Raw genomic sequence first — 25,846 nt, forward strand, 5'->3', positions numbered from 1 at the left:
TCTGCAGAAATTGATGCAAAGATTACTATTTGCTGTGGGTGAGTGGATTTTTCAAGCCCTAGTAGAGATATTTCTAAATTCCTAGCCTAGCAGTCAGACCGCCTTCTCGCTTGGTAATTTTAGGATGTTAAACATGATAGCAATATTCCCCTGTCAGGACTGGAACATCCCCTCCCATGAAAAAGATACTGGTTGGGAAACTCCCTAAATTTTTGCCTACATTTTCAGGAAATCATTCCTTTCAGGGCAGTCTTTCAACTCCATGAATCCTGGGGATCTGAAAGGAAAAGAATCTCTCGATGCTTCTTGACAAGAAATGACCACACAGGGGGCAGGCAATTCTATGCTGCTCTGCAAGATTCCTAGTGGCTGAATCCCCTGCAGCTGTGCATTTGCAGCTGTGCAGGGACTCTGCAGCATTAACTCCTAACAACTCCCACTTGGATGTCTGTAGGGCCAGCTGGTAATGATGTTTTAAAGAGCAGCTGGTTGCTAGCCCCACTCCTAGGCTCTGAGGAGCCTGATCCTTCCGGAGAACCCATAAATAAGCTTCTAACGGTCCCCACAGAATAAGGTGACCAGATGTCCTAATTTTATAGGGACAGTCCCAATATTGGGGGATTTTTCTTATGTAGGTGCCTATTACCCCCCACACTCTGTCCCAAGTTTTCATGCTTGCTATCTGGTCACCCTACCACTGAAGGGGTGGAAGAATGTTGCAAAACTAGCAGTTCCCTCTTCTCCCTCCCCTGACCCACTTTCCAGGCTCTGAGAAAGGCTTTTTAAATTTGAGTGTTCTCTACTCCTGAACAGAGGGGATGGCCCATTAATCTGTCACTAACTGCTCGTTGAAGGAATCTTGCTGATGTGGTATAAAATAACATCATATTAGGGGAGATTCAATAAGGAGTGACTCAGTAGACATTGTATCTCAGTGGTTTTCAAACTTTTTTCTGGTGACCCAGTTGAGGAAAACTGTTGATGCCCGTGCCCAACAAAGGAGTTTGGAATGTGTGAGGGGGCTCTGGGCTGAGGCAGGGGGTTTGGGAGTGGGAGAGGGTCAAGGATCTGGGCTGGGGGTGCAGGCTCTGGGGTGGGGTTGAGGGATGAGGGGCTTGGGGTGCAGGAAGAGGCTCTAGCTTGGGAGGGCTCAGGGCTGGGGATTGGGGTGCGGGCTTACCTTGGGCCAGGGCCGGATTAATCTTTTGTGGGCCCGGCGCCAAACATATTTGTGGCCCCCCCTGGAGGCAATGGTGCATGGCACAGGGAAGTCAGTCCTCAGAGCAAGGGGCCAGCCAGGGGCAATTGGGCATGGCATGGCAGAGGTGGCCCTGCTCTGCCCAGCACGAGGCCACTATTTACAAACTGGCAGTTGCCAGACACACAGTGGCCCACCTGGCCCTGTGCTGCCAGCATGCCCCTTCTCCACAGGGGCAGGCCCATGCCACGCCACCCCCCCTCGCCCAACACCCTGCCCAACTCCCTATGGCCAGAGCCCCCCCACCTCACAAATGCACAGTGCCCTGCACAACACTACTCCTGCCTAGCACCTTCCTGCCCACAGCCCCACCACAACTGTCCAACATCACCTCAGACCCTCCATTCCCTAGTGCCCCAACACAGAAGTCTTCCTCGCCCCCTCACAGCCCATTCCCCACCCCCATCCACCAGAGACCCACTCCCCCATGCCCGGCCTCCCCGCCACACTCACCTGCTCTGCTGGGAGGTGACTATGTCTGCCGAGCTGAGATGGCAGTGCAGCCAGGGCTGGTCCCGGGGTGGGAAATCGCTCTGGCCCCTTGGGAGTGATGCGATCGGCCAGGGTCTGTCCTGGCTGGGCTCCCTCGAGACACACTTGCCTGGAGGGGCCCAGCCAAGCCCCTCACAGTGTTCCCCGCACTCCCACCTGGCTGAGACTGGCCAGACTTCTGTACCAGTCCCAGGCTGCTCAGCTCCAGGGGCCCCAGAGGTGGTGGGAAGTAGAGACTGCCTGGAGCCAGAGGTGCACTGGGGTTTGGCCAGGGCAGAGAGGAGCAGGGGGCTGGGGATAGGGGGCCGAGAGAAGCCCACAGCCAGCTGGCAGGCAGGCCGAGAGAAGCAAGTGGTGGGTTCGGGGAACCAGTGACATCCCCAGGCGCAGTGCAAGCTGGAGCCCCTTGTAAGCATGAGCCACCGTCACCATTGTAAACCAGATGTGATGGGTTAGATTACAGAACCCCCCTTGGGAGCTGCCACCCAATGTGCCAAGACTACTTCTGCCCCTGCTTTTCCTGCCAGCTCGGGACCCCAGCACCCTGTCTTGCTGAGCCAGACACTCCCGTCTGCTCCAACAAAGACCCAGGGTCTGAATTACTTGCCCCAAAGCTGAAGGTTTACCTGAAAGCAGCTAACAGAAGTGTTCCTGTCTTTAACACTCAGATGCCCAACTCCCAATGGGGCCTAAACCCAAATAAATCCATTTTACCCTGTATGAAGCTTATAGAGGGTAAACTCATAAATTGTTCACCCTCTATAACACTGAGATATGCACATCTGTTTGCCTCTCCAGGTATTAATACATACTCTGAGTTAATTAATAAGCAAAAAGTGATTTTATTAAATTCAGAAAGTAGGATTTAAGTGGTTCCAAGCAAAATAAAATAAAGTGTACAAATCTATGTCTAATCAAACTGAATACAAATAAGATCCTCACCAGTTCCAGAATGCTCCCTTTTACAGACTAATCTCTTTTAGCCTGGGTCCAGCAATCACTCACACCCCTTGCACACTGTCCTTTTTTCCAGTTTCTTTCAAGTATCCTGGGTGGTGGAGAGGCTCTCTTTTTAGCCAGCTGAAGACAAAATGGAGGGGCCTCTCAGGGGTTTAAATAGCCTCTCTCTTGTGGGTGGAGACCCCGTCCTCACACCTATGCAAAGTCTAACTCCAAGATGGAGTTTAGGAGTCACCTGGGCAAGTCACATGTCCATGCATGACTCACAGTTTTTACAGGTAGCATCCATTGTTTACATGCTGCCTTGAACGTCCTCAAGTAGACTTCTTATGTGGGTTGGAGCATTCCAAGATCTATTGTCCTTTAAGTGTTTCTTGATTAGGTACCAAATTTCAACATTCCTTTCTCCAGGAACTGACCAAATGCTCTACTAAGGTTATTTAGAAATCAAGCCAGTACACAGCCAACATTCATAACATTCATAATTTTGAATACAAAAATGATACATACATACAAATAGGATTAATACATTCAGCAAATCATAACCTTTATGGAGATATGTTACATGGCATATGTAGCATAAAACATATTCTAAGCATATTTCCATAAAGTCTTATGGGAGGTACCGTCACACCTAGCACTGCCTCGGGGAGCTCTCGGTCAGCGGTGGTGCTAAGGCAGGCTTCCTGCCTGTCCTGGCACCGCGGACCACGCTGTGCCCCACAAGGGGCCAGCAGCAGGTCCGGCTCCGACTCGCAGTTTGAAAACCACTGTTGTGTATCATCTTACATATCCTTCTGTGAACATGAGTCAGAATTCAAAACAAAAGAACTGTATCCATGAGAAGGGAGTGAGCACTAGAAGTATCCTAGGTTGCACTGCCAGTTGAGCCAGTATAACAAATAAATAACTGATAAGATCTGTGACAAAGTTCCTCCTCTACCTTGGTGGGTCCTGCACTTATTTGGCAGATTTGTTCACCTCAGTGATCTTCCCCACAGTCTGGGTCAGCTTCTCCTGTATCTGATCAGGAGTTGGGAGGTTTGTGGGGAACCCAGGCCCACCATCTATTCTGGGTTCCAGCCCAGGGCCCTGTGGATTGCAGCTGTCTATAGTGCCTCCTGTAACAGCTGCATGACAGCTACAAGGTGGACTACTTCCCCATGGCCTCCTCCAAACACGTTCTTTATCCTCACCACAGGACCTTCCTCCTGGTGTCTGATAACGCTTGTATTTCTCAGTCCTCCAGCAGCACTCCCACTCCCACTCCCACTCCCACTCCCACTCCCACTCCCACTCCCACTCCCACTCCCACTCCCACTCCTTGCACCTCTTGCTCCCAGCTCCTCACATGCACTTCCTCTCCTCTAGCTCCCACTCACCTGACTGGATTGAGCTCCTTTTTAAAACCAGGTGCCCTGATTAGCCTGCTTTGATTGGCTGCAGGTGTCCTAATCAGCCTGTCTGCCTTAATTGATTGTAGCAGGTTCCTGATTACTCTAGTGCAGCCCCTGCTCTGGTAACTCAGGGAACAGAAAACTACTCATCCAGTGACCTGTGTATTTTCCCTCTACCAGATTCCTGTACCCCACTGGTTTGGAACTGTCACAGGTCCAAAAAGAATACAAATGATTACAAAAGAAAAACAAATCATTTTTTAACGTTTGTTTTAAACACGGTTACAGCTTTAGAAGCAAATGTCATTTGTCTCATTAAGAAATGTAGGATAAATGCAACTTTTGGAAATATTCAAATGCCTTTGATTTCTTTATGCAAAGTAAAAAGAGTCTTGTGGCACCTTATAGATTAACAGACGTATTGGAGCATGAGCTTTCGTGGGTGAATGCATCCGACGAAGTGAGTATTCACTCACGAAAGCTCATGCTCCAATATGTCTGTTCGTCTATAAGGTGCCACAGGACTCTTTGCTGCTTTTACAGATTCAGACTAACACTGCTACCCCTCTGATTTATGCAAAGTGAGATACATCTTAAAGTGAGCTAAAATTCATGTCCCTGTTCTGTGAAGCTGTTATACGAAATGTCTTTTGACACTTGTTGCAACTGCCTTGTTCTAGCTTTTAAGGAAAGTAACACAAGTTCACTAGAGACCCCCTCTATTAATTTTCTGTGAAACCTTATGCACACAGGCTACCAACATGTTAATTCATTTTCTGTGTTCGTTTGTTTTACAGGACCAGAGGGGATAGACAGGAGATGATGAATTAGTCTTTGTTGTTAGCAACAAGATGTTTATAGAGTATCATAGTTGGAAGGGACCTCAGGAGGTTATCTAATCTAACCCCCTGCACAAAGCAGGACCAATCCCCAAACAGATTTTTGCCTCAGATCCCTATCTGACCCCCTCAAGGGCTGAGCTCACAACTTGAGGTTTAGTAGGCCAACACACAAACCACTGAACTATCCCTCCCCTCCTGATGCTTAGGAACATTAGGGCAATTGCAGATCTTAGAAAGGTTATCTCCTCTTATTGTCTAAGGGTCTTTCTAGACAAGGAATAGACTAAAAAAAGTGCTTTTTTAAATCAAGCTACTTAACCTAGTTAAAAACACACACATGTGCTTTTAGTCTGTTCCTTGTGTGGAAAAGCCCTAAATCAAACAAATGATTAGAGATGCTATACTTAAAAAAAAATCAAAATGCAGTATTCCTAACCGGCAAACAACGCTTTAAGCCAAAATCTGTCTTGCGCTCCATGTAACCCTGCTGAAGTCCAAGGAGCTGCATGGTATGTAAGAGAGTGCAGAATTTGGCTCTAATTTTGCACAGCACTTGCCCTTTAAACATGAGACTCTCCAGCATTGCAGTAGTTTGTGGCATATCTTTAATTCTTCCTGGTTACTGAAGGTTAAGTGCAGGCCACCCATGCTCAAAACTGATAAATGCTCCGAGCAAACATATCCAAACAATTTAAAAGAGCAAGACAGACTGTACTTGTCTGCAGTTCTATCTCAAGGTTCTTCATAAAGTAGAACTGCAAAACATGCTCTCTTTGTTGCTTTCTCTTAATCCAAAGGGGAACTGTTGGGTTTTTTTCAGCAAGTTAATAAGGCACCACAAAGATTTTCCTTTACTAAAATTAGGTGAAAGTTATTCACCAAAGAAATGAGTCATCTGGCAGCATTTCCAAGTGGACAGAGCACTTGACTAGGATTGAGACCTGGGTTCTATTCCTGGTTTGCTGAGTGACCTTATGCAGGTCACTTCAACATTGTGCTTTAGTTGCCCATCTGTACAATGTAGGTAATGATATTTATCTCTTTGTAAATTGTTTTGAGATCTAGTAATGAAAAATGCTATATGAACTTGAGGTATTATTATTATTATTATTTATTAATACTGTGGTAGTTTCTGCCTTTGCTTGTGTGGTTTTGGCTTGGACATAACCACTGCTTCATGCACACTGGAAAATCAGAAATTTGGGTGGGGGAGAGTGTGCTATTTTGTACGTGTGCCATGCAGATCTAAGAGTGTTCCCACCTTCAGGAAGGTCATCATAGCAGTAGAGGTAGCATTTGGTGCAAAAACTGCTGACAGGCCCTTATGACCAAGCCTTCAGGGCTCTATTGTGTCTCCGGAGTGTTCTGTGTTATCTGACCCCAGAGTGAGGTAAGTCACATAAGTGCTAGCAGTGGAACTGAAGGAGTATTTCATAGTTCTGGTTTCATAGGGCAGCAGAAATCCAGGGATGTGAGTGGGCAAGGTAGAAATTGCAACTCCTTTTGAAGATTCATCCCATGAATTTAGAGGATGGCACACTGGTGCGCCCTCCACTTTTGAGTTTCCTTTCCCCACTCTCCTCCCCAAGGGAAGGGCCAGATGTCATATAGCTGCTCCCCTAAAGAAATATGGAGGTGAGGGAGGGGGCCAAAGGCTGCTGTTCTCCCCCAAATCCTCAGAAGATCAAATTAAGGAAGGAGCAGGCTGAGTCATTTGGAGGAAGAGGTTTTGGGCCTGCCTGAGGACAACACAAATCTCTAAGGTTCAGTGACAAGGAACCAGAACGAGTTTTAGATTTCCATAGAAACCATGTGATTTTCCATGTGGTCTCAGGTTTCAGTGTGACCGGTTCACACAGTCATGTGTACTGTGCAAATAAATTATGGTATGATAAGGTAACTTGGCAGATAACCTGTGCCATCGCTCTGGAGTCTTACGCAGATGTTACTGTGATGGAGTGGTTCACAAACCATTTTATAATTCGAAAAATCTCTTTAGGATATGGACTGCTTCTGAATGTGTTTGTACAGTGGTTAGCCCAGATGGGGCCACAATCCTGGCTGGAGCCTCTAGATCCTACTGTCATACAAATACTGTAATGAAATAAATTGGGCCACATCTTCATAGCGTGTTGTATGGACTTTTCTCTCCCTGCGGCAACTACAATTGTCTATGTGGTAAAGAAAAGTTAGGAAACTGTTTAATATATTTTAAGCTTGCTTCAATGTGATATAGAAACTGGAAACAAGGAGCAATAAATCTCCATGAACAAACAGTAAGACTGTGGTGGCCCACAGGTCAGATCCAGCCCAGAGGACAATTCCCTCCGTCCCTCAAATGTGTCCATACCCCCAACAGACTTGCAGTATGAAATGGTGTCCTCCATGCAGCATGACTGCACATACGATATGTTCAAGGTCATGCCACAAGTCATGTTGTTTATCTATTCATGGCATGATTTTATAAATTGCTTCCTTATATTCAGGGGTGAAAGTAACTCCGAATACTTACTGGTCCAGGGCTGGCTCTGGCCCTGGGAAGAGGCAGGGACTTGGGTGGAAGGGGCGAGGCTGGGGTGAGCGTTCCCCCAGCCAGGCCTTCCACGCGGCATGGCCCGCGTCACCTGGGGCTCCAGTGGCAATTTAAAGGGCCCATGGTAGCAGCAGCAGCAGCTGGAGCCACGGGCCCTTTTAAATCGCTGGCCCCAGGGCAGCTGCTCCCTTTGCCCCCGCCCGTCGGCAGCCGGAGTGGGGGAAAGGGGCAATGATGTTAAAGCGCTGCCACAGCAAAGGATCCTCCATAAAGCTCTGCCACGGCAGCACTTTAACGTCTCTGCCTGCCCCTTTTGCCTCCCCCATCGGCGACCCTGCTGGTAGGGTCCGAACCAGCGATGTTAATGCGCTGCCATGACAGCCCTTTAAGGACGGTCCTTTGCCGCAGCAGCACTTTAACATTGCTGACCCTTCCCCACCCCACCCCCAGGCTATGACGAGCCAGTACCGGCTTCTTACCGGTACACTGTACCGGCCCGACCGGCTCACTTTCCCCGCTGCTTATATTCCTTCTAAACATACACAACCAGTACAAATTATTGAAATCTGTATTCAAAATAAGGTTTAGGTAGCAAGATTATGTAGTGGTCTAGTAAACAATGTAAGCACAGAATACAGTGAATGTCTGATGCAATTTACTACTTTTGAATAATACAAATTCAGATGTGTCACTTATATTCATTCCATAGGTATGAATGTGTATACAAATATTTAATATTTATCATATTAGGGGTGCACAGCTATTTAAGAGAAATCTAGCTTACAACTGAAATTTGCTAATGAAGCAATATGCAATTTGCAATTTGTTCATACAAAAATTATGTTTTTAAATTCACATTAAGGTGCAATTGCATTCACAAATATTATAAAAAAATATGAAAATGTTTCCTACTCCTGCCCCTAGAAATAGGGAAGTCTCCAGCACCAGAAAACAGAATTGGATCAGTGAGCCTACAAGAAGGTGAAATCAAAAGAGGAAAAAAATGTGATTGCTTCATTCTGCCTATATAGGAGATTCACTGGCTGTCTCAGCTCTAACAAATGGATGTCATCCAGTGCTAGCTAGTGAGGAATTTTCAAGGAACGTTTTTACTGTGTGGTTAGGCCTTGGGGAATTTTTGGCATGATAACTCACAAGGAATTCTTGGGATTCTTCTAAATCAGCAGCTTCCTCTTTTGAGTTAATGGCCTGACCACATTTTCCACCATCTTAGATTAGCTAAGAAGTTCAGAGAGGCCTTATTCCCACCCCAGCTTTCTAAAAGCAGAATGTCTCTGCATGTGGCCTGTTTACTGATTAATGATTGCAAACAAGGGCTTTTGGCAGCGTAGTAATGGCATGGCAAGCACTGGCTTCTACAAATACAGCAGGTAATCAGGCCTAACCGTAAGTATGGCAACTTATCTATGAAGGAGGCTGGTTAGCGGTTCAGTAGCTAGCTTCTTCACTGATACACAAAGGAAATCACGTCTGCTTATGCCATGAGAGTGGGAAACTTGGTGTAACAACTGTTGAAGGTCTGGGGAATCTATGCTCATTAGCCTGGCTTCTGCTTTGTTTGTTTGTCAGAAGGTTCTAAATCCGCTTAAGGAGTAACAAACAAAGCTTCTTGATTCCTTCCAGCAAGTGTTTCTGAACTCCCCAAATCTCTCTATAGAAGTGGATGATCCTGGGAGGGGCTGTTCTTTCCAACATCCAGATTAACAAGTGTATTTTTTCACCTGTTGCATACCAAGTGTGGGCAGTGATTTAGTTTGTAAAAAGCCTTAACTGAGAAAATATATAAATGCTGTTATTTAGACAAAAATGGAATTTTCAGTTAATATATTTTCAAATGTTTTAAATGCTGTTCATAAAAATATAAGAAACACTATATACCAGCTATAACTCTTCAAGGAGGTGATTAGTCTGCATATGCATACCAAATATCTCAAGTGGGGGAAGCCTGCCAAAACACAGTTATCTAGTAGCATGACTACTCACCTTGTTACATGATGTGGCACATGTACAAGCCTATTGCATAGCCAGTGTAATGTAGAGAGAAATAGTGTGATGAGAAGGTATTCTGTCTTAACGTCAATTAACTTTAATAAGAGCTTGAGAGACATGAGACTCATTGAAAATATAGCTCCATGGTGAGAAAAGTGTAAGAAAATGCAAGATGGGAGAAAAAATGCAAACATAGATCAAAGAAAATCTTCATCAGAAGGGATCTCCTAGAGTGAAATAAATGCTATTTTGAGCAGGTGTAACACATACACAAGAAAGTCCAGCACAACGACAATAAAAGACAGTGTTCCTGGAAACTGCGTCCCTTCCAGTTCATGTATAACTATAACCCCAAACCTCTAGTGCCTTTTGGCAATACTTTCTCTGTGAACTTGAGATACAGCTCTTGCAGGTATTTTTTCTTAACTCTTGCCCTGTGCAGGAAGTTACAAGGATTCTCCTCCCACTTTCTGGAAAGATGGAGTTGCCTCTTTGCTCTCCTAATACAGCATCCTTCACCCTGTGTGTAGATAACCTTTTATTTCTTCTGTGTTTCCCATAAATATTGCAGCTATTTTTATTTGAAAGAGGAGAGCCTTAACAGTGGGAAAATTCAAAGTTCTGAAATGAAGGGAAGGAGGGATTCTATGATATTAAAATGGAGTAAGAAATATGAATTTTTATCTCCTTGCTAGCATTCCAAAAGGTTTCAGCATTAAAGTAGCAAAAATCCCCAATGGCCAGAGATGTGGGGAGGCCTCTGAGTTACTACAGATAATTCTTTCCCGGATATCTGCCTCATGGGTTTCGCCCAAATGCTCAGGGTCTAACTGACTGTCATATTTGGGATCAGGAAGGAATTTCTCCCCAGATCAGATTGGCAGAGACTCTGGGAGCTTATCGCCTTCCTCTGCTCTGCAGCATGGGGCACTGGTCACTTGCAGGTTTAAACTAGTGTAAATGGTGAATTCTGTGTAACTTGAATCCAGGCCAGCTCCAGCTTTTCTGCCGCCCCAAGCGGCAAAAAAAAACAAAAAAAGAGACGAGTGGTGGCACTTCGGCGGCAGCTCAATCACGCTGCTTCTTCGGTGGCAGTTCGGCGGCGGGTCCTCCCTCTCTTCCTCTTCGGCAGCAGCTCAAAGAGGAAGAGAGGGAATGAGGAGCCCGCCGCTGAAGACCCAGACGTGCCACCCCATACGGACAGAGTGCCACCCCTTTCAGTTGGCCTCCCCAAGCACCTGCTTCTTACGCTGGTGCCTGGAGCTGGCCCTGACTTGAAGTCTTTACATCACGATTTGAGAACTAGTAACTCATCCAGAGGTTATGGGCCTATTTCAGGAGTGGGTGGGTGAGGTTCTGTGGCCTGCAACATGCAGGAGGTCAGACTAGATGATCACAATGTTCCTTTCTGGCTTTAGAGTCTGTGAGTCTATAAAGACCATCCTGAGGCCTTCGTGACCTTGGGCATGTGGAACAAAGTGAGGCAAAGGATAGGTATAACTATGGGCTTTTAACTTCTCACCCAAATCAGAAATCTCAGGTATTTTCCCACAGAAGGGCTGTTATTGTAGGGGAATAAAATGATTAAATAAAGATTACTGTAGCTGGTCTTGCTTCAGAGTAGGACATTTGTCCCACTACATTTAATTATATCTGTACTATGTATTATGATATTCCTATTTTTATTTCAGAGTCATAGCTTTACTAATAAAAGGTCATTTTCACAATAAAGGTAAATTATAAATTACCTGTCATAGGTGAACACAATATGACATGTACAAACCAGCATGGCTTCTGCTAAGGCTCTGAAGCACCTTTCTAATCCTCTGATCCTGGGTCAGCCAGAGACCAATGAGAGCCTCTGGCATAATTTAGCAAAACCTAGGGGCTGCTTCTAAATTATACTCACTGCAGTGGTTCCCACAGGGGCCACTGTGTTGGACAGGATTCAGGTGGCGCACCATGCACTCTCCCCCTGGGATGCCCCCTCACTGCCCTTTCTCCACCCCGACATCGCCCAGTATTATTTATTATTTCTATTATCATGGTGCCTTGGAGACCCCATGATGGACCAGGACCCCATTGTGCTAGTTGCTGTACAAACACAGAAGAACAAAGACAGTCCCTGCCCCCGAGGAACTTACAACCTAAGTATAACAGCTCTGCACCACCTGAGGATTAGGACTGTTTTATGACTGCTGACGTGGCACAAAGCAGCCAGAGCTGGGGTAGTCAAGAGCCTGGACTGCTATAGTCAGTTGTGGTTACCATGTCTCAAGAAGAATAGAGCAGAAATAGAGGGGGTTCAGAGGTGAAAACGAAGAAACTTTCATATGAGGAGATACTGACTGATTGGCACTGTTTAGAGAGAAGGCTAACAGAGGGGACAAAATAGAAGTATTCAAAATAGTAAATTGTGCAGAGAAAGTAAATTGCTCCTAGTTACCTTTTCTCATAATATGAGAATGAGGAGACAGTCCAGGAAACTGAAAGACAGCAGAACTTAATTCTGACAAGAGGAAATACTGTTTCACACGACACATAATTAACCTATGGAACTCATTGCTATAAGATATTGCTGAGGCCAAGACCTCAGGATTCAAAAAAGGATTAGATACTTACAGAAACATTTGATAGGATGATTTTTTTTAATTAGAGGGTTTAAAACTTCGTGACATAAAGCAGAATCTTAATTTACTGGGAATAGGGAGTAACTTTATGGGCCTAAGCAACCCAGTTCCACAGAACAGGGAGGCAAAAAGCTACTCCCAGCTGGGAACAAGCCTGGAAATTCCCACTAACTCTCACTTGCAGTGTCTGGCTTCTCAGTTAATGGCATGTCACTGAAATGGAAAAAACAGAATTCCTTCCAAAACAAACTAAAAGATTTTTGGCAGTGTGGAGTCTCTACATGCATATCAGAGCACACAGATCCTGGAAAAAATAAAGGCAAAAATATACATGGTCTTAAGATCATGGTGGATAATTATTCATTTATATAATTGTTCCAGAGTAGCTTTTTTTGTGGGGGTGGGAAAAGGGCAGAGAAAGAGACAGAGAAATTCTAGGCAAAAATTAAGTCCTGTTTGCTAAGTCTTGAGGAAATTGTGGGTATTGTCAATTGTGCCTGTTACTTATTTGCTTTTGTAAGCCAAAATGTGAATGCAAAAACAATTTTTGATGCTATGTTTCTGCTAATGTCTTGAGTAACTATTTATGTGATCCTGTAAATCTCTGGACTCTTTGGCTAGTATTTTTCTCTTCTGCTCTTGCAGTTATTGGAGATATTTTTGTCACAGTTCCCAAGTTAACTGTACATCTAAACCTCCATGCTCCCCATGAGTATAGCTCATTAGGTCTTAGGCCTCTAGGTCTCAAGGTAAGATCCCCCAATCCTCTCCCTCCAGACATGGCTGCATACCTGTCATTCTGTGATCACCTCAGCACCTCTCACTTCAGAGGCAATAACAAGGTTATTCAGTGACCAACCGGCTCTCATAAAGTAGCGTACTATTTTTTTAGAACAAAAACATTTCAGCTCAAACACATCTTAAAAACAATAAACAGCTTATGCATGCCTGGTTTTCCAGGTAGTCATCCATCTTTCATATGGAAACCCTGGCAGGCTTTAAAGCACTTCAGGTCCTCTCACAGGGCCTGTCTATGGGCACAGACTCATGTCAGCTCTTCGATCAAGTGTCAGTGACCCTCTCCCAGGTCAGGGTGTCACTGTGTACAATTTCAGATCCTCTGTATTCAGAAGCTTCTTGAACTAGGTCAAACCAGTATATGCTATTTCTGCAAGGAGCCGTAACTTCAAAAAGTTATCTGCGTTGTTTCAGCACTGGGGATTTTCATTAACTGCCATCCATTGATTTACTGCAGGAAACATCTTTTAACTTACCCATTGAGCCAGGGATGCTCACTTGAAAGCCCCTAAAGCTATGATCAAGGGGAGGGATAGCTCAGTGGTTTGAGCCTTAATTCCCTAAACTAAGGGTTGTGAGTTCAATCCCTAAGGAGGCCATTTAGGGATATGGGGCAAAAATCTGTCTGGGGATTGGGATCTTGCTTTAAGCAGCAGGTTAGACTAGATGACCTTCTGAAGGCCCTGATATTCTATATAAAATTTATAACATTAATACAATAGTCATTGAATAGTCCATGCTTCAAAAGCATCTGTCACTATTTCAATAAAAGCTCTCTCCCTTGCAGTCCAAGATTTTCCACTGTTTGATGCAGGATAGAAGTGATAAGTAAATGACATTAGTCAGTCATCGTGGAATTTGATTAGTTGTTGCACACAGTAATATGGATTCCAGCAAGTGCAGCATGGAATATGCAGATGCAACCCCTAAAGCCATCTCTAAGCCAAATTCCATGATAACCAAAAATGGTGATGTAAATTGTTCAGAAAATGGGTGCATGTGAGTTTAAGAGGCAAAGTAGTATAAGCTGCACCAATTTGGCATTTAAAGAGATGGAAAGTAACTACAGAATACAAGTGCGGGGAAAGGTGAGGTATGGAAGGAAAAACACCTTACAGGTAGATGTAGGGGAGGATGCTAGACTGGTTTCTTTTAATAAAGTTACATCACCCAGAAAACTCCCATTGCCAAATTCTAACCTGGCATAAGTGAACACAAGTCACAGTGCCTTCAGTGGAAGTTGTTAATCTTTACTGCAGGGATTAGTTTAATGTTTATTTAATGTCAAACTGGTGCAAATCATACTGTTCCACCACTCAACACTCATTCATACCTGTCTTCTGACGAATGTACACCTGTCATTTTACCATACATAATTAAGGCTACAATTTTCTCACAGAGTTCGTGGAAGTCACGGAATCCGACCTCCATGAATTCAGCCCTGTCACCCAGGAGCTGCGGATCCTCCTGCCACCCTCCGTGGCCATAGGAGCTGCTTTGGGTGGCGATCCCCCCCATCCCTTCACTCCCAGCCAGCACAGGCAGTGGGGCCCCCAGAGCTTCAATCCGCTGTGGGCACCAGGGGCTCCCCCACAGCTCCCAGCTGCCGTGGGGGGGCAGGAGTCCCAGGAGCTCCAAGCCACCAGGGGTCCTTTAAAGCTCCTGGCTGCCGCAGGTGGGGGGGGACCCTGGAGCTCTGAGACCCCACAGGCAGTGGGGCCTCCAGAGCTCAGAGCAGCCCCCGCAGTTCCCCAACCTCTGCAGGCAGTGTGTTGAGAAGAAATTTAGGAAAACAAGGTTAATAACAGGAAAAACTTTCCAACCAGGAGATGAATTAAGCTGGAAATGATCTTCGAGGGAGAGTGTTGGAAGACCTGTTGTTTAGGATATTTAAAAATAGACTTCATAAAACATAATTCAATGGATAATAGTGAACAGTCCTGCATCACTGGGGAGATGGAATTAACATTCTAATGGGACTTGTCCTCTTGTGGAGCAGCAATAGTTAAAGTTGTAACTAGCTTCTCATTTAAGGTTTGTGTATATTTTTTTCTTTTTGAAACCCAAACTGTCACCAAAAGAAACTGAAACTTCACATGCCGCAGCTTATCCTAAAGTATAGTTTCTCTTTGAAGTTTGAAAAAATTCAGCAAAGCCATTGTGTATCTATGATGTCTCAAAATTTCCCTTGTTTTTTGAAACCTCTCCTAATGGCTTTTTGGCTCATTGCATCTTGGAAACTGCAGTCTCTGCAAACTTCTGACTTCTGTCAGCAAAGCGAGTTGCTCCTGCTTCACTATTCCAGTGACACCATGTATCACTGCTTATTTATCCTGTGTGCTGTCTTAAAGTTGAAGATTACCAGGGTATAAAAATAAACATCTTAAATTTTTTGAAAAAAATCAAATTTTTACAAGAAACAAAACAATCCATTCCTGTCTTGCCTCTCAATATTTGTGGTGATTGTTTCAGTCTTTAACCCCCGAGTTTTATTTTCAATTTCTCATACATTTTTTTTTCTAGTACTGGATAATGGGAAGTGGTAGGGGTGGGGGAGTGACCTTATGCAATGTATGCTTCATAATATTTGCATATATCTTAACTGTGAAGTACATTCATGTAGTCTTTTGACTATCTGTACTGGGGGTTTTGACATATGTAGAAAAGCTTTATATAAAAAAAATCTTTATTTTTATTCATCATCATCATAATATAATGCTACTTTATTAGCGTACTTCCAACAAAGTATCTCAAAGGGCCTGATTCTCATTTATACTCAGGCCCCTTCACATTGATCTAATAGTATAAAAAGGCCTTAAAATATGCTTACCTTAAGACCTCTTTATAGTGCTACCGAGGTGTAAAAGTAGGGTGACCAGATGTCCCGATTTTATAGGGACAGTCCTGATATTTGGGGCTTTGTCTTATATAGGCTCCTATTACCTCCCACCCCGTCCCAATTTTTCACACTTGCTGTGTGGTCACCCTATGTAAAAGAGCCTTATTGTTGACGATAATAAGGTCTGTGTTCTGCAGGCATTAATCAATGAACCCACATAACACCCTCTTGAGGTCACAGGTAGGTATTTAAATATATATAACACTTTCAGAATTCTGAGATATAAAGCGCTTGCTATACTTCTGGCTTCATTTCATCTGCTTGCAGATAATTAGGGTGGTACAGCTCTGTTGTTATTTCACTGAACAGTGCACATAGTATTCTTTAGATTCATTCAGAGTGCTGTACCAGCTTCCCCATATATTTCAAGTTTTCTTTTCCTGATTTTAATGAAGGCTGTATTTGATAGACCTCTCCAATATTTTGCATTGTTTCAGCTTCCAAACAATTTGCTGAAGAGGTCTTAAAAGCCCACAATGACTACAGAAAGAAGCATGGCGTTCCACCACTGAAGCTTTGCAAGAAGTTAAACAGTGGAGCACAACGGTGAGTTCAACCCTTCCTTTCATGTAATGAGACTTTTATCACATATATGAATCAAACATAGCACATTCTGTTCTTTTACCCAGCACCGGGATCTGCCTATGCATATCCCAGAAATATGTGCACTTTGATCTGTATTGTCCTTTGTTGAGATGCTGCCTCCAATGTGTGATGCTTCCATAAATGATCCTTCTGTACCAGTTAATCTCTCTTGGTGGTGGTGGTATTCATACTCCTAGCTTCTAAGGCCAGAAGGGACCATTCTGATAGTCTAGTCTGACTTCCTGTATAGCACAGGCCATAAAACTTCCTCCAAATAATTCCTAAAGCAGATCTTTTAGAAAAAATTCCATTCTTGATTTAAAAAATGCCAGTAATGGAGAATCCATGACAACCTTTGGTAAGATTGTTCCAATGGTTAATTACTCTCACCATTAAAAATTAACACCTTATTTCCAATCTGAATTGGTCTAACTTCAACTTCCAGCCATTGGAGTATGTTTCATCTTTCTCTGTTAAATTGAAGAGTACATTATTAAATATTGATTTCCCACATAGGTACTTATACATGGCAATCAAGTGACCCCTTAATCTTCTCTTAAGATAAATGGATTTTGCTTCTTGAGTCTTATCGCTGTAAGGCATGTTTTCTAATGCTTTAATCATTCTTGTGGTTCTTCTCTGAACCCTTTCCAGTGTATCAACATCCTTTGCAAATTGTGGGCACCAGAATGGGACACAGAATTCCACCAGTGGTTGCACCAGTGCCAAATACGGGGATAAAATAACCTCTGCTCCTATTCGAGATTCCCCTGTCTATGCATCCCAGAATCCTACTCTTGTCTTCTGCAAAAGTACCCTATTCTGGAGATGGAATAGTGGAGAGATACAATAACTTCATAGAGCTTTGACTAATATAATAACACCAGAGAGTTGATTAATATAAATTTTTGTGAGACTACTATTTTTTGCTCTGAGGGAAGGAGGATGGAAGAAATTATCTTTTAGAAACATAGGAACGACCATACTGCATCAGTACACTAGTTTTTCTAGGGTCCCTGAAAGTAGGTATACTAGATGCTACAAAGGAAGGTATACAAAATCTGAGAATGGACAATATATGAAATAACCTACCCTTACAATAAGTTTCTTCCTACTCCTGACAGATAGATAGTGGTTGGTTTGTGCCTTAAAGCATGCAACCTTATATGCTTTTATCCTTCTAATGTAACTGTGTAGTAAAAAAGTCTTCTTGTTATTTATATCAATAAATCATTTTTGAGTATTACTAAATTTTGACCACAATAAATCCTGCGATAGTGAGTACTCTAGGTTAATTAGGCCTTGATTTAAGAAATACTTCAAAATTTGTTGTGTTATAATTATATCTGATGTCCCCTTGTTTTATTTGAGAATCTTCCAATTGCCTTTCTCTACACGATTAATTATTGTATGTATCTCTCAGTTTCCCTTGTATTTGTCTTCTCTCTAAAATAAATAGTCCTTCTCTTTTCAGTCTTTCCTACAGGAGCTGCCCCATTTCTACAATCCTTTTCATTGGCCACTTTTGGACTCCTCCTACTTCTGGCATATTCTTTTTGAGATGCAATAATCAGAACTTAGCCCAGTACTCCAGGTGCCACACATTGATTGTATACAAACAGTAATATTCTTACTGTTTTCTAACCCATTCTTTATGCATCCTAAATTTTTGGAATTTTAACTGATTGCCTTACACTGACTTGTCCACAGCCACTCCAGGTCTTCTCCTGCATGATTACAGTTAATGTAGACCACAGCAATGTTTATGAATAGTTCAAATTATTCTTTCAAATGTGTATTACCTTGCATTTGTCTCTGTTGAATGTCATCTGCCATTGTGCTGCCCAATTGCCTAGTATTGTTAAGTCTCTCTGGAATTCCTCACAATCTTCTCTGTTCTTGACTAATTTACCACTTAACTTTTCCCTGTATGGTGCGGTATGGAGAGAAACCTTTGCTTGATTGATGTTAGTCACCTTGGTGTATTTATTTTAACTTTGGAAGGTACTCAGATACCAGTGTAAACAGGCACTACAAGCACCTAATAACTATTGTGTCATTACAGGTGTAAGCCCCTATTCCAATCATTTATATATTAAACATTGGTCCTAATAGAGCACGTTGGACAACTTCGCTGTACACCCTCCATCAAACAATTCCCTGTCATTAGCTGATGCCTCACACTGTGCAGAAGACTTCACAGAAAACTTGGGCATTGGTGGCACCTTGTTCTCTCCTCTTCTCTGCATGTGGCACACAACAGTTTAGTCTCCTGATGGGCTTCAATCCCATGGCTCCCTGTGACTGTGAGCTTTGCAGCCGCCCTGAACCAACCCTGCCTGCGTTTGTCTTTTCGGATGAGAGGAGCTCTTGTGGCATGACAGGGAACTTCGCAAGTTTGCTACAATAACTTGAGCAGTGTAGCCCTGTACAAGTAGAAGACTATGCCGGACTTCTGTTCTGTGTGCAGTGCCTAGCGCAACTGAGGCCTTGTCCGTGGCCGGGACTCCTAGGCGCTACACTGACGCCAATAATAATATAGCAGAAAGGCAGCCAGCTGGGTGCCTGGTGAGAGTAGAGCGCCCCTGTGGACAGCCACAGCGCTCAACACCCCCCTGAATAAAACTACTGTGCCGGCGCAGTGGGCAAGTTGTTCACCTTTGTGGCTGAAAGCGCCATGTTGCTTCTTAAAGTCCGGTGGCACCTTAAAGACTAACACATTTATTTGGGCATTAGCTTTTGTGAGTAAAAACCCACTTCTTCAGATGCATCTGAAGAAGTGGTTTTTCTACCCACAAAATCATCTAAAGAAGTGGGTAGAAAAAGAAGTGGGTTTTTTACCCATAAAAGCTTATGCCCAAATAAATCTGTTAGTCTTAAGGTGCCACCAGACTCCTCGTTGTTTTTGTGGACACAGACTAACATGGCCACCCCTCTGATACATGTTGCTTCTAGGACATTTTTTGGCCTCCGTGGTGCAGGAAATGGCTGTTCCTTTGAAACCGAAAGGGCTTTTTAGAGTTCTGGGTGTAACCCTTCCAACAGGCTCCCATATCATGTTCATATACTGTGGTTTGGAAGCCCCTGGACTAGATGATCTAATGGTCCCTCTGGGCTTAAATTCTTTTAAATAATCTCTGTCCACACTGAGAATTGACTATTTATTTCCTGCTCACTGTCTTTTGTCTCTTAAACAATCTCTAATCCATGGCTATTTACCTCTCATGCCACGATTAATTTGTTCTCTATATAGCTCTTGGCTGGGACTTGAGAAACTCCCCCCCCACAAAATATATTCTAATTTATAATCCATATTGTCCCTATGCAGATTTTTCCCATGGAGACGACTAAAAACAATAGGAATTGGCACTTACAGAAGTTTCTGCAGATTCTTTTTCTTCTCCGTACACAGAAGTGGCAAAAGCGGCGTCTCCTGGATTTTCCAGGATCTACACAGATCTCGGTGACATGAGGCTTGGTACCTTATTGCCTCCAGACTTTCTGTGGCAGAGAGTCATGCTGTATAGAAGTGGGGAGGCCCTAGAGGCAATAAGAAGGCAGAAGGCCTCTGGATTCCTCTCCTCATGCTGCTGAGATCTGTATTGATCTCACAGCACCCACTATTTTAGGCGCCTGGAAATTCAGTAACAGGATTATAAATGCTCAGGTCAGTATGACTGCTATCTGCATGCGATATTAGCTGGTACTGCTCCGTCACTGGTGTTTGATTCCTTTGCTAGGTATGCAGAAACACTGGCTAGCACCAAGGTCCTCCAACACAGCCCTGAGTCTTCAAATGGAAAATGTGGAGAAAATCTAGCTTGGGCTTCCTATGATCAGCCAGGTAAGTTTGGTCTTTGCTCCTAACTCATAGATTTTAAGTAAACAAGCCTCCTTAGTCACTTTGAGCTAGGCATGTAAATATTTTTAATACAAAGGCCCAAATCCCATCCTGGCAGGTCGAGTGGCTCAGAGCAAGGACACGGGTAGATATTTCCTCAGGTCCAGAAATCTTGACAGTATGAACCTGGTTCCATGGGACTGGCTTAGCCGGGGATGTGCAGTGGTGGACACTTAAACTGCTGTGCTGAAAAGAAGATGTGCATGCTGCAGCTAGCATGGTCTGCTAACGGCAGGTGACAGCCAGCTGGTGGGCTGGATCTGCATGATGTGAGTAGCAGGCCATGCCCCTTCGGGGAAAGAAGCATCCTACACCTTCTCTATTCACTGTCCCAATTTTGCAGCAGCACAACACAGGAGAGTTGTTGGCCCAACATTGCCAAGAAGCGTAAGGGCTTGTCTGCCCTTGAAACTCTACAATGACACAACTGCAGCAGCACTTCCATGTAGACATACACTGTAGCAATAGGAGGGATTCCCCACACCCCTGAGAAACGTAGTTAGGCTGATGCAGGATTTCAGTGTAGATCATCCCTAAGTCAATGCTAATTGCTCCTGCATTCTCCTCTCCAAGTGTGGGAACTGCTATATGAATAAATCACTTCTAGAGACCTTTATGTCAACCCCTTGTGGTCCCTCTTGAATCACCAGTGCAAATGCTTTCTGCCCTAAAAGAGAAATGACTTTTATATGGTTTAGTTTAGACACATGTGACAGACTGAGCTCTTAGTAAAACTATCTCACATAGGCAGCATGTGGTGAGTGGTCAGGAAGAACAATTTTCACTGAGCTCCCATTCATCCCTTCTCCAGTCCCTTATTTTAGTGACTTTAAGGCTTGCTTTCCCCCTGCAGGGACCAGGCAATGCAGTAGGTTAGGACTCTATCCCTTCCAGAGAACATTTGACTTAGAAGAAAAGTAGTTTCATATTGTCACCTTAGACCGGGATTTTCAAAGGAGCCCTGGGAAGGTAGGAACCCAAATCCCATTCTTATTAGGCCTCTAAGCACCTTTGAAAATCCCAGACCTATCCTTTAGTGGATATTCGTTCACAGTAAAAAAATCATTACACACTTTGGCTCACTTCAGAACTATTAGCATGATGTCCTTTGGAATAACATGAAACATGTTTTGGGGGCAGCCTGGGGGAGCATAGTTGTAAGAAGTTAGCACAGCGCTTATCCCTTGCTAGCTGTACTTTATTTCCTCCTTTTTATTAGCACTAATGTTCCACAAACATTTTTTAACAGTTTATATCAGGAGAAGGCAACCTATGGCACGGGCGCCGAAGGCGGCATGCAAACTGATTTTCAGTGGCACTCACACTGCCCGGGTCCTGGCCACCGGTCCAGGCGGCTGTGCATTTTAATTTAATTTTAAATGAAGCTTCTTAAACATTTTAAAAACCTTATTTACTTTATATACAACAATACTTTAGTTATATATTATAGACTTATAGAAAGAGACCTTCTAAAAACGTTAACATGTATTACCAGCATGTGAAACCTTAAATTAGAGTGAATAAATGAAGACTTGGCACACCGCTTCTGTAAAGGTTGCCGACCCCTAGTTTATATGATGACTTTGTTCGATGACTTAGGGAAAAAAAACCCTCTACATTATGTAATCCTTACTCCTTCATGGAGCAGTTTTTTCTTCTACATGCTGTTTCCACAGGTGTTTTGTCTAATCTGCATGGAGAGTTTTCTATATGCCTGTATCTAATTTATTTATTTACAGCATTTCATGTCCTGCTGAGCAGTCTGAGCCATGTCCTCTCCTTGTTCCCAAAAATGATACAAATCTTTTGAGTCAACTACATTGCCTATAGAGCAGAGCCTTTTTAAGTGCTTATGAGTGAACGCTAGTTGTGTGCAGAAAATTATTCTCTGCTGTTGGCTTAGGCTATGCCCCTGTGGAGTTGGTTCTCTTTCCATTTTTTTCCCCTTGTCCAGTTCCATCCTGATAATTAATTTGCGTCAACCTGAATGAGGCTGGAAACTGGCTGTATTATGGATTCTATTCAAGTCATTAACAAAAGGAGTTAGTGTCTTCCAATTTCCTTTCCAGACGAAGGAAACATCAGTAAGTCTTCAACTTGGCATACAGTCTCTCTCTAAAAAGAGCTGTTGCATTGCTGGATTCTTGGTGTTCGACAAGAATGCTGGCATGGTTGAGTTTCACGTGTCAGAAGAAAAGTAGAGTTTGAAAATGTAATGCCCTAACTGTGAGTTTTTAGAATTTCTTTAAATTTCATCATACGATTTCCAGCTAACAGTCTATGGCTGTTTGAAATTTATTTAGCCCTGTACTCTAACAAGTATGTGTCAATCATTTGATCCCTCTGATCCTGAGGAAGTTGCATTGCAGACTTTCTTTTTCTATGCTCAGATGAGTGACAGCATAATCACAGTTGGCTAGTGTATTCTACCTCTCCTTTCTCTGGGCTGCTCTGGTACACCAAACACCTGATGGCATGCCAGGTGTCTCGTGGACTTGAGGCAGGTACTAGAGACTCTTAGGATGAAATTCTGACTAGACCCTATGTGGTGGGAAGTATGAGAGGGCAACTTGTGGTCCATGAAATGGCCATAGAGGACTGCAGGCTGTGCACTCTGGGGAGAAAAGGGACTTCACTGTTCTACTGCCCGGGAGACACGTGATGTCCCAAAGGATTGGAAGGATGCAGGGCCTAGCCTATGGAGATGGATCAGCATGCAGAAGAGAGCAAGCTTCAGCACAGTTAAGAAGTATAGTAGCAGGCATGCCCTTGAGGCTCCCCAATATGCCTCATGGCATGGATGGCTCCTTACCGCTCAGTGCAGAATTGCACCCTATGGGCTTGATCAGTATAAAGGTCTGTAGAGGCTGTAGCACCTGGTGTGTTGCAGCAGCACTTACTACATGTCTACTAGAAAGCCCTACACGAGGGGGATGTTGCCGCTTCTGGGGAGCCCCCCAGGTAAGTCCCAACCCAGAGCCCGCCTCACCTCATCCTGTGCCCCCTCCCACACCCAAACTCTGCTGCTTGGGGGGGGAAGGAAGGGAGGAGCCAGGTAGGGAGCCTGCCGCCTCCACCAGCTCCCCCGCCCTCAGCACCAGAGGGGGACCTGGGCCGTGTGCTGCTGCCTGTGCCACCCCAGCACCTGCGGGGCCCCAGGCAGCTCCCCCCACCCCAATCAAGCACACAAAGAGGGCTGGCAGAAAAGAAAGATTCAATATTATAAATAAATATTGGTTACATTAAAAAAATATGTGGTTTATTTTTGAGGGGAAACAACCCTACATTTTCTAATTTGCTGTGTTTTGTGGAAACTGGTAAATTCTAAGATAGTTTTTGTTTAAAAATGAAATTAGAAAAATGTTACAAAGTTTTTGGTTTTATTTAATCGAGCCCAATTCTGCTGCTTTTCTTTACATGGAATAATATCTAACTCTGTTGGTCTACTTATGAAAATCGCTAGGATTATTCATGGAGTAAAGTACTACTCCGTGTGGGGAAAGGCACCACAAGATATTAAGGAAGTGTACAAAAAAGCGAGTGAGAGAGAGAAGAGGTTCTAGAGGGAGAAGTATAATGCATACCTCTTCTCCATCATCACCGCAATAGAGCAGCATCAGCTCTTAGAACTTAAAGCTTCTGCTTATCAGATTGTCCTGTTCTTATTATACATGTTGTGTCATCTACCTGCGATATGGAATTTTAGTAGCTTTTCCTCACAGCGAGGACATGTCGAAAACATCCACGACTGTTCACACTTCAGAGAGGCATGCCAGGATTGCTGTCTAGTAGGGGCCATCAGTCAGACATGTCAGGAGCAGCTGTGTTTCCTTAGAAAAGTTTTGCAATTTCAGCTGTGGTTCACAGCAGTAAAATCAAGCAAACTATTTTTTTTTTTAGAAGTGTTAGCGCATTGCTCTGCAACTAAGCCCAGCAGAAAGGAAGCTCTGGAAGTGATTTAAAAAGAGATTGCATCTGTTTGCACACTGCTTGCACCCACCACTTCCGCTATGATCTGGTAACTGTCATCTAGGGTGGGTGGATGTAGTTGGTTTGTTTGGCTTCTTCCTTTAAACTAAAATGTACTTCTTACAAGTGCCAGCTCAGCCAAATATTTCCTATTTGGAGTTTTGTTTGTGTGTTGTTTGTTGTTGCTGTTGTTTTGCAAAAGGTTTATGCAAATATTAAGTAAAATGGTGGCATTTAATATAAAATTACATTGCTCAATACAAAATCAATTCAGGCGGATTAACTCGAAATGCGGTGGTGAGTTCTCTGTATCATTGTTTCCCAAACTTGGGATGCTGCTTGCATAGGGAAAGCCCCTGGTGGACCAGGCCGGTTTATTTACCTGCTGCATCTGCAGGTCCAGCCAATCACGGCTCTCACTGGCCGTGGTTCACTGCTCCAAGCCAATGGGAGCTGCTGGCGGTGGAGAAAAAAAAAAAAGCCAAGTGCTGCCGGCAAAGCGAAATATCGGGACAAACACCTAAATATTGGGACGGTCTGATATTTTATCAGGGTGTCTGGTCACCTTAGTTCCCTCTGGGAGCTATGACAGTGGTACCCAGTGACCGGACAGACTTTTTAAAGTTAAGTGTCATATATTAACACATAAGCATTTAAGAGAAAAACAGATCTTAAAAGAACAATATTGCCAACTTTATGAGGTCAAAAATCATAAGTCAGACCCTCTCAAGAGATCCAAACTCATGAATCATGCCCTCAAATCATGAGATTGTCCCCCAAAATAGTCTTTTTCAAATCAAATCATGGTTTTTATTCTGTCTTTTGACTTTTTAAGTCCCCTTTAATTCCCTGCCAATGTGTGTGGGATAATTTCAGGTAGAAAAGTCAACCTTTAATGCACACAACAATTCACACCTCTCCAGGCTGCTCAGATGGAAACTCCACTTGCCCTCTCCTCACCCTTAAGATAGAGGAACTGCCATTCATCTCCTGTTTTGAATAAGGGAAAATTCATGAACTGACAACCTATCATCATATTTTTATGAAACAGGTAAAAACCACTCCAGCATTGCAAAAGTGATGATAAAATTGTGAAAAATAAAGCAGATTGTACTTATAGCTAGTTTACCTGGTATCTAATTATTATCCATATGGGGCACCTCATAGGGCCAAGCTTCCTATAAATCCCACAAGACCTCTGGGGTCTTGCTGGCATAGTTACTTCCATTAACTCAACCCACTTCTCTCTCCTAGCCTCAGAGGAAGAGTTCTTTTAAAAGCTGTTTAGTCCTTTTGATCACCTCCCCTTTCTCCAAGACAATCACTTTTTAACTGTGTATAGCCCTGTGAGCTGTTAGTTCTCAGCCTTGACATAAGACTTGCAACTTGTTGGAGACAGGATGCAAGGTCCTCGAAGCTGATAGCTTTGCTCAGTCTTTCAACTGTGAGCTGGGATGTCCTTAGCTGAGGCAGTAGTTTTCTTCCTGGGGACATTCTCCTTTAATTCAAGCATTATAGGTAGGGCTACATTTTAATCACAGATATTTTTAGTAAAAGTCACAGACAGGTCAC

The 25,846-nt window shown here is 43.6% G+C and overlaps 1 protein-coding gene across 1 annotated transcript in view; it reads left to right on the plus strand.

Moving 5' to 3' along the window:
- Positions 1-25,846, plus strand: part of GLIPR2 (GLI pathogenesis related 2) — a 47,179-nt gene that overhangs the window by 7,739 nt on the left and 13,594 nt on the right. Inside the window, exons 2-3 of the mRNA XM_050938278.1 lie at positions 16,257-16,365; positions 20,145-20,248. Coding sequence (XP_050794235.1) covers positions 16,257-16,365; positions 20,145-20,248 — 213 coding nt within the window. The remainder of the gene's footprint in view (positions 1-16,256; positions 16,366-20,144; positions 20,249-25,846) is intronic.

Source organism: Gopherus flavomarginatus, chromosome 2, assembly GCF_025201925.1.
Source record: "Gopherus flavomarginatus isolate rGopFla2 chromosome 2, rGopFla2.mat.asm, whole genome shotgun sequence".
NCBI lineage: Eukaryota > Metazoa > Chordata > Testudines > Testudinidae > Gopherus > Gopherus flavomarginatus.